The sequence below is a fragment of the Balaenoptera acutorostrata genome, chromosome 11 (genome assembly GCF_949987535.1).
Source record: "Balaenoptera acutorostrata chromosome 11, mBalAcu1.1, whole genome shotgun sequence".
In the NCBI taxonomy this organism is placed as follows: Eukaryota; Metazoa; Chordata; class Mammalia; order Artiodactyla; family Balaenopteridae; genus Balaenoptera; species Balaenoptera acutorostrata.
The window spans coordinates 83,801,702-83,815,916 of record NC_080074.1 but is presented as its reverse complement, the minus strand read 5'-3'; the positions used below and the strand labels follow the sequence as shown (position 1 = coordinate 83,815,916).

The window sequence follows — 14,215 nt, the reverse complement described above, 5'->3', positions numbered from 1 at the left end:
CTTTTCTTGCATCACAGGTATATTATCTAAATAGTACAGCTGCCTCATCATTACCTCTTCTCTCGAAGCAAAATCATCTATAATAAAGCTCTTGAGGTTTCAAAAATGATAGTACGTTGTGAATTTACAACGTTTTAGAACTGAAGCCAGTAGTAATGGCAGTTTTAAAAACTGGAACGCTTCCTCAAATCCATTAGACTTGATGGGATTTGTAGCCTAAATAAATAGAGTGGGAAGTTTCTAACTTAGAAATTAAGCTACTGTTATGGTTAATTTTGTCTGTTAACTTGACTAGGCCACAGGGTACCCAGATATTTGGTTCAACATTATTCTGGGTGTCTGTGAGGATGCTTCTAGATGAAATTAACATTTGAATTGGTGGACTGACTAAGGCAGATTGCCCTCCCTGGTGTGGGAGGGTCTCCTCCTCCAATCCTTTGAAACCTGAATAGAACAAAAAGCTGAGTAAGGGAGAATTTGCTCTATCTTGCCTGCCTGTCTTTGAGCTGGGGCATTGGTTTTCTCCTGCCTTTGGACTCAGACTGGAACTTACATCATCAGTTCTCCTGGTTCTCAGGCCATTGGACTTGGATTGGAACTACACCATTGGCTCTCCTGCATCGCCAGCTTGCAGAGGGCAGATCTTGGGACTTTTCAGCCTCTGTAATTGCATGAGCCAATTCCTTACAATAAGCCTCTTTTCTCATTCATTTTTGTATATGTGTGTGTGTGTGTGTGTGTCTGTGTGTATATGTATATACACACATTCGTATGTGTACTATTGGTTCTGTTTCTCTGGCGAACCCAGACTAATATAGCTACTTATTTTTCATTTTTTGAAATTATGAAATATTTTAACAATATAAAAAGACGTCATGAACCCTGTCATATGATACACTGAGGACACAACGTCATTTTTATGGTGGTCTTGCCCAAAATGTATAATCACAGCCTAATAATGAGACAATAACTGTCACAAACTGCAGAAGACTAAAGAGAAATAACAACTAAATGCACTGTGGGATTCTAGATAGGATTATAAGAATAGGAAAAGGACATTAGTGGAAAACCTAGGGAGACTTCACTATGTTCTTTATTTTAGTTAATGGTATTATACCAAAGTTAATTTTCTGGTCTGATTATTGTAGTATGGTTGCATAAGATATTAACATTAGGGGGAGTGGGGTGAAAATATATGGATAATGTGTTTGTGACTTCTCTGTAAGTCTAAAATTAGGTCAAAATAAAAAAATTTAAAAATAAAAAATGAAAAATAAAATAAAAAAATAAAAATAAAAAAATTTTAAATTTAAAAATTTAAAAAAATTTAAAAGTGTAGTAAATGATGAACAAACACCTATATACTTATAACTCAGTTTGGTCAAGTCTTAAATTTTGTCATATTTGATCCATTATTTTTTTGAAAAGAAATAAAACATTTTAGATAAATCTTAAGTCCCTTTATATCCCTTCCCTGATCCCCTTTTTTCCCCACCTCTCCCATGATTACTATCCTGAATTTGATGTTTATTTATCTTGTGCTGCTATAATATGGTTTTACATATTAATATTATTGTTTTACCTTTGGCGACAAAAACCAATATAAATATAAATTTACTTAATACCACTGAACTGCACACTTAAAAATTGTTAAGATGGTAAATTTTGTGTTATGTGAATTTTGCCAAAGTGAAAGAAATTTGGGGGAAAAAAACATGGTAAATGGACTACAGGTGATGCTCTTTAGAAAAGAGGAAGTCCCCATGGCTTATTTTGCTTTGTAACAATTATTGTGACAAAGACATCCTTTTTCCAAACCAAAATTCTTAGCTGAAATATTTGCAGTGTTTATCTTGGGGATTAGGGAGAGGACAGATATAATTTCCTATGCTCTATTTATATGTTCATTCCCAAACAGACAAAGCCTTATCAAAGCTCATGTACTTAATTAAAGGAGGATGGTGGTGAAAATAGTGTTTTGGTGTGAGCAAAGTTAAATGGTGCTTTCACATGTTCGGTCATTTAATTTTCACAACAGTCCTCTGAGTTGTGTGTTTTCACCCCAGTCTTAACTTATGCACTTCATATTACCCAGATCGGCCTCCAGAGTCCAGAGGCCCTCTGGAGCTAGGTTGCTGCTGTTGGGAACCAGCAGTAGATGAGAACTATAGAACTATAGATTTCATTGCCATGAAAGAAGCTCACAGGTTGAATTCTGCCACACACACAGCATGTAATGGCAAACAAGCATAAAAACATTATAGTGTTATTTTGTAAGCTCCAGAATTGTGCTGCCCGGCAGGGTAGCCACTAGCCACATGCGACAATTAAAATTAAATTTTAAAAAATGGTTCTTCAGTCGTTCTAACCACATTTCAAGTGCTAAGTGACTACCTGTAACTAGTGGCTACCTTATTGCGCAGGGCAGACAAAACATTTCCATCACTGTAGAAGTTCTGTTGGACAGAGCTGCTCTGGAAGGTCCTGTGGTCTGTCCTCTTGTGCATTTGGACAGTACTCTGAAAGAAAAGTTTTGTTAGAGGCAGATGGAACAATCCTCTAGCTAATCTATCAGGATTTAGCTAACTTTCATGTCAGGATCAGGTGACAAAATTTCCTCCAAAGTGTCTAGAAACAGGACTAGTGGGAATCTTTAGCTGAGGGTACCATTTTGAAAGGTTTAGACAACTGGGTTGGATAGAGTCTTATATTCAGTTTATGCAAGAGAGGGACTATTTGTACAATACTTAGAGCCCATTGTGAACATCATTTGATCAATGAAAAATCATGTGCGGCAGCCATTATGCTGTGAGAAACATAGTTGACTGGATTTTCTGTTTATATGAGCTTTTGATTAGTCATTCAAATGCTGACTGCCCCAGAGTACAGGTTAAAAATAATTATCACCTTTGCTAACTTGTTCATGTTGAAGTAATTTGAAAAATCGCAGACAGTATAATAGCCTTTGTATAGATTGTCTCATTCAGTCTTTACAACATCCCTTTGCAGTAGGCATGGCAGGTATTAACCTCATTTGGGGCTTGATTGAATTCCCCAAGGTCCTGTGGCCAGGCTCTTACATGATGGAATCAGTTTCTTTTTTCATTGAGTGAGAACTCAGTGCAAATCATTTGTACAATTGCCAAAGATAGGCATATAACTTTTCTTGTTTTATTTCTTAATGTCAAGGCTCATACCTACTTCAGGCCAAGACTGATAGTGCCTCGTGCAACACCAAATACAGAGAACCTATAATCCTTTCCTATCTCTCTGTTAAAATATGTCCTGTATTTTTCAGTTTTTTTAAATAAACAACTGCATGCTTTCCATTTGAGTGCTCTATCAAGTTCCAGGCCACTTCTAGCAGCAGCAAAGTCATTTTCAACCTAACTTTGCTTCACCCATAAAATAACGATAATAATGTCTTCCTTGCAGAGTTTCTGTAATGATTAGAGATTATATATGTGGGATGCACGGCAGATGGTTTATTTTCATTGCATCATTGAAGAATCTGCAACATCTTCTTCTTTCACTGGCATTGCCCCTCTGGGAAAAATGTTTTTATTTTATTTTAAAATTTAAAAAATAGACCCGTTGCCAACTCTGATCGTGTATTAAAATCATGTGTGCATTTAATAACTATACTTGCGTTTGTATGGTTATCTGAATGTCTCCCCTCACTGGTTGGAGCCTCCAGAAGAGCAAGGCTGGTCCCTGTCATTCTAGGTAGTGTCCGCATCCTCCAGCAGGGTGCCAGATCCGCGAACCTGTCTGGGATTCTGGTGGTCATAGGGAACCACCCTTTCCCAGTGTGTAACTAACATGGGAGCCACACTGGAAACTTTTCCACTTCTAGTGTATTTTCCAGTTGGGGTGGAAATACCCAGAGGGGATCTTTTTGGGGCTAAGCATTGGTGAAATGAGTGTCATCCCATCTGGATGTTCAGATGACATAGATGCAGATTGTTGAGGCCAACAGTTGTTCTCCCTTTGATACCATTCTAAATTGGGTAGATGGTTTCCTTGGTGGAAGAAATTTTTGGGAAAGGATAGGGAGGATGTAGACTCCACAGGTGCTTTTAGTTACCTCGTTAGCATTTTACTACCTTTCCTTAAAGGACTAGCCATAAAATGCTCAAAATGCAAAGACCTTTGTTCACATTCTCTAGGGGATTGCAAAGGAAAGGGGTGGAGGTGGGAGCCAGGGATGGAAATCTGAGGAGATGAGTTCAAGGTTGATTATCTAGAAGGACTGGAGAAGAGTTCAGAGGCGGATAGGAGCTGGCCTCCAGTGTTGTTCTTATATTCTGGAAAATCAGAAAGATGGTGTATAGTGTGTGAAGCGTGAATGAAGCGTGAACGTGAATAGGAGCAGGAAATGTGAATGCCAATTATAATAGTTAACTTCAGTTTAGTTAGAAGGGGATCAGAAGCAAAGCAGAATGGGAACAGGTGAGCCTGGGGTGGGGCGGGATGTAGACTGGATGTCTGTCTGCATCTCTCTGGCCATTATCATCAGCCACCACAGAGTTCGCACCAGTAGATACAGCCTGTGGCCAAAGCCTCCCGTCCTGCTCGCCCTCCCGCCTTTAAAGGGTTTACCGATTCAGTGCCTTACATTTCTGTCCAACCTTTTCTTAGCACAGATAAAGCTTTCCCTCCACTCCCCTGAGGCTGAATACAATTGAGCTGTGGGGGAGGTTCCCCACCTCTGGCTCAGTCTCCGGCAGCATCTGTGAATGGATACTGTTGTATGTCTGCACAATGGTCTCCATTTAGTTATGAACCACTTGTGCACATCTCCTTCTGGAAGGCAGTTTGTTACCCAGAATGCACTTGTGGTCGCCTACCAGCTTTGGAAATGGTTAATGAAAATGACATTGGTTAATGAAAATGACATTGGTTAATGAAAATTGTAGGAAATGATCAGGCAAGACTAATTCAAATCTTTTAATGTTAAAAATAGCTTTTTAAAAGAACTATAAAAAGAGTACAAGATGATTATGGAAAATTAGAAGATACAAGACAAAGAGAGGAAATACTTTTAAAAGCAAAACTTTAGGGATGGAAATCAGAGCAGTGGTTGCCAGAAGCTGGGAGCAGGGAAGTGATATCTGTTGTGAAGGGACCAGAGGGTGCTCTTTGGGGGATAGAAATAATCTGTATCAGCATTATCCAACAAAAATGTAATTGGAGCCAGAAATGCAAGCCAGTAACTTTTAACTTTTAATTTTCTAATAGGTACATTTAAAAAGGAAAAAGAAACAGCTAGAATTATTATTATTATTATGACTTTAAACCCCAGGGCCCCACCTCTGGGGGACAAGGGGCAGGGCCCGTCCTTCTTTTTTTTTTTTTTTTTTAAATTAATTAATTAATTAATTAATTTATTTTTGGCTGTGTTGGGTCTTTGTTTCTGTGCGAGGGCTTTCTCTAGTTGCGGCGAGCGGGGGCCACTCGTCATCGCGGTGCGCGGGCCTCTTCACTATCGCGGCCTCTCTTGTTACAGAGCACAGGCTCCAGACGCGCAGGCTCAGTAGTTGTGGCTCACGGGCCTAGTTGCTCCGTGGCATGTGGGATCTTCCCAGACCAGGGCTCGAACCCATGTCCCCTGCATTAGCAGGCAGATTCTCAACCACTGCGCCACCAGGGAAGCCCCAGCTAGAATGATTTAATCTGTATTATATTTAACCCAATATATGGAAAATATTATAATTGCACCACATATTAATAAGATTTTTACATTTTTTTTTAAGATTTTTTTTTTTGATGTGGAACATTTTTAAAGTCTTTATTGAATTTGTTACAGTATTGCTTCTGTTTTATGTTTTGGTGTTTTGGCCGCAAGGCATGTGGGATTTTAGCTCCCTGAGCAGTGACTTAACCCACATCTCCTACACTGGAAGGCGAAGTCTTAACCACTGGACTGCTAGGGAAGTCCCTAGATCTTTTGCATTTTTTTAAACCAAGTCTTTGAAGTCTGGTGTGTATTTTACACCTCGGCACATCTGATCTTGGACCAGCCACATTTCAAGGGCTCAGTAGCACTAGGCAGCACAACTCAACATTGTTTTGGTGGTAATTACATGATTGTGTACATTTATCAAAACTCATTGAATTGCGAAAAAATACATGCACCCCGATGTTCATAGCAGCACTGTTTACGATAGCCAAGACATGGAAGCAACCTAAGTGTCCATCGACAGATGAATGGGTAAAGAAGATGTGGTACATATGTACAATGGACTATTATTCAGCCATTAAAAAGAATGAAATAATGCCATTTGTAGCAACATGGATGGACCTAGAGATTATCATACTAAAGTGAAGCAAGACAGACAAAGACAAATAGCCTATGATATCACTTATATGTTGAATCTAAAAAAATGATACAAAGGAACTTATTTACAAAACAGAAATAGACTCACAGACACAGAAAACAAACCCATGGTTACTAAAGGGGAAAGGGGGTGAAGGAGGGATAAATTAGGAGTTTGGGATTAATAGATACACACTAATATATATATATAATAGAAAAACAACATATAATATATATAAAATAGAAAAACAACAGGGTCCTACTGTATAGCACAGGGAACTATATTCAGTATTTTTTAATAATGGAAAAGAATCTGAAAACGAATACACATATATATATATAGCTGAATCAGTTTGCTGTACACCTGAAGCATTGTAAATCAACTATACTTCAATAAAAAATAAAAATTTAAAAAGTTAATGATTATGAAAATTTTTAAAAAACTCATTGAATTGTATACCTAAAAAGGATGACTTCTGCTTTATTTAAATTATATATCAATTTAAAAAAAACCATTTTCCTGCTAGCCAGAATGAGCCAATCTAGGTTGCTTCCATGAACATCTATTAAAATTATCCTCTTAAAATGCATCTCAGAAATGGAATTTGGCAATTTTTTGAAAACGAAAGTTATAAAAGCATACATTAGAACCACCCAAGGCTAGTAATTTTTGTAGACTTCAGATGTATATGTATGTGGGGGGTGGTGGTGTGTGTGTGTCTGTTTTTCCATTACACAGCTCAGTTTAGAAAGGGCTGGTGAAAATTGAATTAGTGCAATTTTTAAAAAAGGACTTAGATGTATTTGACAAAATAAAGATGAAGACACATTGTTTTGAGAAAGGCCCAGTGCTAATTCTAGGAAAGAGCTTGTCATTTTCTATTCTGTTTCATGGCTACTTCTCTTGCAATGGTATTAAAAATCACTTCTCTCTTTCTTCTGCTTCTGTTATATAACCTGCTTTGTAGTAACTGTTTTAACAGTGGATCTGTCTGTCTGCAGGCATTTTGGGGGTGTGTTGGGGTGGACAAGGATGGAGCTCATGTACCCACTTGATGGGAGGAGGTTGGTGGGGCAGCTGGTTGTGGGAGAGTAAGTTTAACTTTCATAACTAAAGCCAGGAAATATTTTTGGCTGTGGAAAGATGTGTCACTAATTATAAATAATGTCATTTGCCTTTTGGCAGCTATTTTGGTATTTTCTTTTCACACCTAAAATTCCATGTTTACATTCTGTTGAATCTAAGGTAAACATTAACAATTTACAAATGAATACTTCTAAGAGAAATAGATGAAAAGGATATCTTCTAAATGGCCCAGGTATCTGGACTGACAATAAAAAGATAAAATTCATTGGGGCTGAAAAGTCAATTCCATAAGTGTAGTCTGGGGAAGACACCCTGATAAGAAATTATCCCACAGTATTTGTAGAGGGCAAAGTGTGATACCATTGTTTTAAAACTTTACAGTCTGCAGAATACATTTAAGATGTAGACCACAGGTTAGGAACAAGATAAGCTCTTGTCATTTTGTTTTATTTTAGTTCAGGTCTTAGTTAAGTGTTTTATGTTCAAGAAGCAATTCATCTAAGTTTGTAGTTATCAAGATGAATCTCATCTACAGCAGGGGTGATGGAAATTCAACGTGCATTGAAGATGCAGATCCCTGTCCTCAGAAGCTTCTAGTTTAATAGACTAGAGTTGGGGCTTAGAATCTGTCCTCTCAACATACACTTGCCAGTAGACTCCACCTTGAGAAACACTGATCCAGAACAGCCATTTAGATTTGATTGGATTTTCTCTATATATTAGACACACTATGGTGGATTCACATAAAAGGTAGGATCCCGTTGGGAAGGTGCTAACATAGCTTATAACACAAGGCTGCATTCCACGTGGTCCAGCTGGAATGAAGTGAGGGAGCTCAGAGCGGGAGGGCAGTGCCACCAACAGTTGACTCAAGGATGTGGGTAGGATTCAGGTTAGTGGAGACAAAACTGGGTGTCCAGGCACCTTGAGGGAGATAGTGTGCAACCCAAAAGGGAGATGGCATCACCTGGGGAAGGAGCCTTACTTAGATGTTGACTATGATTTTGGAGCACCAAGGAAATTTTAACAGGAAAAAAGAATTATGAAAATAAGGAAGCAACACGTGAAAGAAACCTGATTGATTCTTGTCAGTGGTCCTTAAACTTGAATGTGCATTAGAATCACTTGGAGGATTTGTTAAAGTATAGGTTGCCGAGGCCCACTCTCAGGGTTTCTGATTTCGTGGGTCTGGGCTGGGGCCTGAGAATTTTCATTTAAGTTCCCAAGTTCTTCTGATGCTGCCTGGGCTGGGAACCACACCCCGAGGCTCACTGCTGTTAATGAATTTGGTGTCTTGATTTATCAAGGATCCACGGATGAGGACTGGAACAAATCCTGGGGGCAAGATGGAGAAGGAGATGGCCGTCAACATGTTATGTGGCCTAGAATGCCTACCACATGGGCTGTCTTTTCCCCTTTTTCTTCTGAGATTTCTTTACACTCAGAGCAACTGATCAAACCAAAACTACCCTGGGAGTGGAGTCAGGAATGTGGTCATAGAGAATAATTTGAGAACTATAAACGTACATTCATCATATGCCCAGAGTACTTCCAAAACCCTGATTGAAATTGTGTCATATTTGAGGACCAGCATTTACTAGACTATTCACCCACTGCTTCATAGAAATCTCAACTCTAAAACTGAACTCATGACCTTACCCCCTCAAACTTGCTCCTCCTGCAGTGTTCTTTATAAATGACATCATCCTCTGCCCAGTTTTTTGTGTCATAGGCTGGACATGATCTGGGACATTATTCCTTCTGTCTCACACTTAAGCCTGCATCTAATCATTCACAAAGTCCCATCAATTCCATCTCCCAGTATAGCTTGTCCACTTCACTGTCATCACATGATCCATCCACCAATTCTCACCTGGACCTTCCCACACCTTCTCTGGCTCCCTCTGATTCACTATCTACACAGAAGCCAGAGAGATTCTTTTAGAAACACAAATTGTATCAGGTCATCGCTATGCTTAAGACCCTTCAGTGTCATCCCTCTGCATGACATGGCCCCAGCCAATGTCTCCTCATTTTGAGCCACTCCCCTTTATTCTTTAAACTCCAGTCCCACTGGCTATGTCACTTCCTGAACTGAACATAAAACCACTGCTCTTTGCTGAGGTGATTATAGACCTGTATCCCAAGGGTATCCACAGAGAAGGTGAATGTGGCACTGGTCCTTAGAGAGCTTTTGTGCAATTAGAAACTGGTGGCCCTCCAGGGAGACGCGGCACCTAGGCTGGAACAGGCTGGATTTCAGCCTCCACTCACCAGGGCAGGGCATCGTGTACAGGACACAACCTGCACAGCCAGAATGATGACCCTGACTTGAAGATGTCAGTTGGTTCACCTCCAAATTAAAATAGGTCTGCTTGTCCTATTTAGAAGCAGAATATTGGACAACTTCTGGGAATTCCTGATAGCCCAGTGACTTAATAATAATTGTAAATATGAAAAGGCTTTTACCATGGAGCTATAGAAACTGTTCTTTGCGTGACCAAGATAACATGTACATGTCTTTCTTAGCCAGCATGGTTACATCTCTGCTGCCTGATCCGAAGCCTCATCTCATAGTTGAAGATCAGGAGTGATTTACAATCTAGAATGTCGCTATCAGCTTGCGTCTAAGTTTGAAACTGAACACGTAAAGCCCCAAGACTACTGTGGTTTTCCTATGTGGAGGAGGGCCTCCAATTCATCAGAGAGGCGTGGCATTCTTTCATACGATGTGTTTGCTCTTGTGAAAATGACTTGAAGTATTTGAGAGCTGGCAGCAGAAGAGATGGGAGGAGACCTAATTCTTGCTGGGCATGAGTCATCTTAATACAAATCTAAATTGAACGTTTTATTAAGCAGTTTCATTGTTGGTACAGAACTATTCCTCAATCCTAGGTTGCTTTGATGTACATGTTATATATCCACGTGTCCTCTGCCAGGATCCTAGCATAGACCTCTCCCTGAACAAACACTGAAGACATATTACGTATTATGATAATTTTGCTTTTGATTTGGGGGCTGTTTTGTTTCTTGTTTTTAAAGTCAGTGTTGAATATTCAGGGGGTCTTTGTCTTTTTTCAGATGTATGGGAGTGCCTAAATCTTATCTGGGGAGGAGTATAAGAAAGTATGAAAGACAACCATGCATACTTGATACCTTTGTAATTTCAAACGACTCATGGACGGACGCTCCCTGCAGGTCATTGCTGGGTCTCTCAGTAGGAATAGAATTTGAATCTGGGAACAAGCAGTCATTTTGTAAGTGTTTGTTATGACATTGCAATTGCTGAATATGCTGTATCTAATTGAATTAGTGTATCATGTTCATTACTGGGTCTTAAAGGCAGTTGTTGAATGTTGTTACTGAAAAGAGCATAACATGGCCAGCACATCACGGCCTTAGAAAACTCAGTCTTCTATACAGAGCTGTAGCTGGGCTTTTCAGGCCAGCTGAGCTCTAAACTCTGCCTCCTAGGGTGCCCTGTACCTTTGTAATCATGGGTCCTCTTATCCCTGGTGGGCAGTCAATCTGCTGCTGCCACAGCCCAGCATCTCATGCCAGGCCTCACCACTTGTGATAGTTCGCTAGGGCTGCCATGACAGAGTACCCCAAACTGGATGACTTAAACAACAGAAATTTATTCTCACAGTTCTGCAGGCTGAAAGTCCAAAATCAGAGTTTGGCAGGGTTGGAGGCTTCTGAGGACAGGATCTGTTCCAGGCTTCTCTCCTTGGCTTGTAGATGACCGTCTTCTCCTTGTGTTTTCACATCATCTTCCATCTGTGCACATCTGTCTATCCAAATTTCCCCTTTGTATGAGGATGCCGGTCAGAATGGAATAGGGCCCACCTGAATGATCCCATTTTAACTTCGTTATGTCTGTAAAGACCCCCTCTCCAAATGAGGTCATGTTCTTAGGACTTCAACATATGAATTTGCGGGGAAACACGGTTCAACCCATCCCACCACTTATAGTTGAGCTTCGATACAAATGAGCCTCAGAAATCTAGCTATACTTATTTTGGAATCTTCCTTAAATCACCAAAGAAAGTCTGTAAATTAGCTGAATTTTCACCCTTTTTCGGTACCCAACAGAGCACCTTAGTGTCGGCAGTGTTGCTTCTGCAGTTAACAATGCACTCTCTCATTCACATTCCATGAGTCATTAGGCCAGAAAGTGTTAGGTAAATGAAAATAGATATGAGAGCAGCACCTTTAATAAGGGGGCTTTGGCCACGCCCTTTCCACCCAAGTCCGTGACCTGTAAAACATCTAACCCATTCCACGTTCGGAGGATTTAAAATCCTGTAACATGTTGATCTGTAGTGTCTTTTTACTTGACACTTGTTTTGGTTACACCACTCATACACAGCCTTTATTTGCCACATAAGCCTTGTTTAGCTGAGTGGTTTTGACACTCACAGCTCTCCAGTGCTTTGGGCTGACTGTTTATTCCAGGAGTTTACAGCTGAATTTTCTGGCAGGTCATTCTGACACTACCCAGTGATTCCTTTGGGGATGTAGGTTCTTGAGCTGAACGATGTCTTCCTTTTCTCCTCAGGGCGTTTCCCAGTTTCTGGAAGATGGAGGTATCTGCCAAGCCTCTCCCTCTGTAGACCCCTGGCTCCTGTCACACTTGTATGCCCCTATCTGTATTTTTTAATTTGCTCCTCCCCCCGTTCCCAAGCATGTTATATGTTAATGTCACTGGTGTGTACCTTCTTAGGCTTCTGGGCGTTGAGACACAACCTATTTTTCATTTCTCCTAGCCTAGGAGACCAGGATGAATGGGAGCTTTTCTCCTCTCTCTACTAAATGAGTCAGGCTTTGTCTCTTCTCAGGCATATTCTATAATATCAGCAATCTGCTAATAAAACTACCCATCCCTGCAAGAAGCAGAATTTAGGGCCATTTAGATACTGCATGGCATCATGATCATCTGTATGTCTATGAGCCCGTAGCAATGTGGAAGGAGACCAAGGTCAAAGGCCTTTTCTGACTGTGTGTGAATGGGCCTAGTAATCTTTACTATTAAGATGAAGTGGAATATTATAAAATTTCTACTAAATAAGAAATGAATCTATCAGTAAGGCTATCAACCATCTCAGCTTTCCTTTAAAACATAGATTTCTACCCCAGAAGTTCTGTCTCTGGTTAGTTTCTTTTTATTTACAGAAACTTGAGCTGTTGACTGTCTAAGCAGAGGAAGGCCTGGGACAATTGTGAAGAGTCAGAGCTAGATCTGCAACTTATGAAGGGTGACGGAAAGAATTTGAGAGTTGTTTGTTTGTTTTTTGGGTGGGACTTTTAGGTCTAGAAGGTTTTTAACATGTTTATTGGTGGAGTGGAAGGAAACAGATGAATAGAAAAGACTGAAGGTATGAGAGAATGAGGGGGTGAATATGGAAAAGGTTGGGATGGTATCAAGAACACAGTGGAGAGTTTTCCCATGACAGAAGGCTAAGAGCCGGGAACACACAAGTAAGTATATACAGAAATTTTAGATAGAGGAGAGTTCCCTGGGATTCTCAGTAAGGTAGGGTATGACATAATCTACTGAGATTAAGGGTGGGCAGGAATAGGAATAGATTAGGGGAGAGTTTAGTAGGAATTTTTAGAGACAGCCATTATGAGGAATGTGATAGGGAGGGAAATAAAGATGAATAAAAGGATTGTTGAGTAACATTAAGTGCCCATTCGAGATTAGATAGCAGGCATTTGAAGTGGAGCCAACCCAGCTTCCTCTAGCAGTGCTCGGTACAACGAAATCAAGACACAGCAAGGAGTTTCATAAGGAGAAATACATTTGTAATGCTGTATTACTATTTGACAGAAGGCAGGACTTGAAGGCATCCTGAGATTAAGATAATTCCAAGACATTCAATACACATGGTATAAACAGCAAAAATGTAAAAAGTATACTTTTACATAGTAAAAAAGTATAGTTTCATACTTATACAAATATACAAATGCTATATGTATTTTTATTTTTATCAATATATTATGTAAAAATAGTATATTTTGATGAGTACATAGTAAAAAAGTATATTTTTTATGTTTATACAAGTATATTATTCCTTTGCCTTGTTTTTTTTTTTTTTGGCTGTGCTGCACAGCATGTGGGATCTTCATTCCCCGACCAGGGGTCGAACCTGCGCCTCCCGTATTGAAGGCGGATTCTTAACCACTGGACCACCAGGGAAGTCCCCTTTTGCCTTGTTTTTAAGCTCAAGCAAACACTACGTTAAGTAGAATGTGTACCTCAATCACTTAGAATATCCAAGTTTGGGGTTGCCACTTGAAAATAAGACTGATGCTGAAGTTGGCTAGGGAAAAGGTATGTCTCTGGCAGGTAGGCTCACCTAACCAGGTCCATGAGATGGACTTTATTGGAAAGCAGGGGTAGAAATTGGGGATGGTCACTTGAATGAAAGTTCCTCAGTGCCTAGAATATTTACTGGCATATGGTGGGTGAATGATAAATATCCTTTGAATAAACATGTATATGTGTGTAGGAATGAATGTATGGATTAGCCATGTCATTTTGAAGCACTAGTCCTACCAGATAAAGTATGGAAAATCCTGATTAAATTGGTTATTGGTAGCCCAACACTAGGCATTCAACATATAGCTATGGTGAAAGCAAGCTTTCAAATTCCTGTTAAGACAATTGAACATATTTTACTTGCTCCACTTTTCTTCTCTGTCTCCCCCATTCCCTTTCTCCTGAAAGCTGTGGGTTGCCAGAACTTTTATTAAAATGAAAACAAAAATCTAAGTTGATGATCTAAGACATAAAAGAGCCAAAC

General features: G+C 39.7%; 1 protein-coding gene across 14 annotated transcripts in view; it reads left to right on the top strand.

Moving 5' to 3' along the window:
• The window catches only part of PPFIBP1 (PPFIA binding protein 1), a 194,802-nt gene that overhangs the window by 81,236 nt on the left and 99,351 nt on the right, over positions 1 to 14,215 (top strand). For 5 of the 14 annotated variants that reach the window (XM_057555992.1, XM_057555987.1, XM_057555988.1 and 2 more), the window contains exon 1: positions 10,492 to 10,663. The exons of 4 other annotated variants lie outside the window; for them this stretch is intronic. In XM_057555992.1, coding sequence (XP_057411975.1) covers positions 10,492 to 10,663 — 172 coding nt within the window. Of the gene's footprint in view, positions 1 to 10,491; positions 10,664 to 14,215 lie in introns of those variants that run through there. 5 more of the 14 variants (XM_057555991.1, XM_057555990.1, XM_057555995.1 and 2 more) reach the window with 3 other exon arrangements.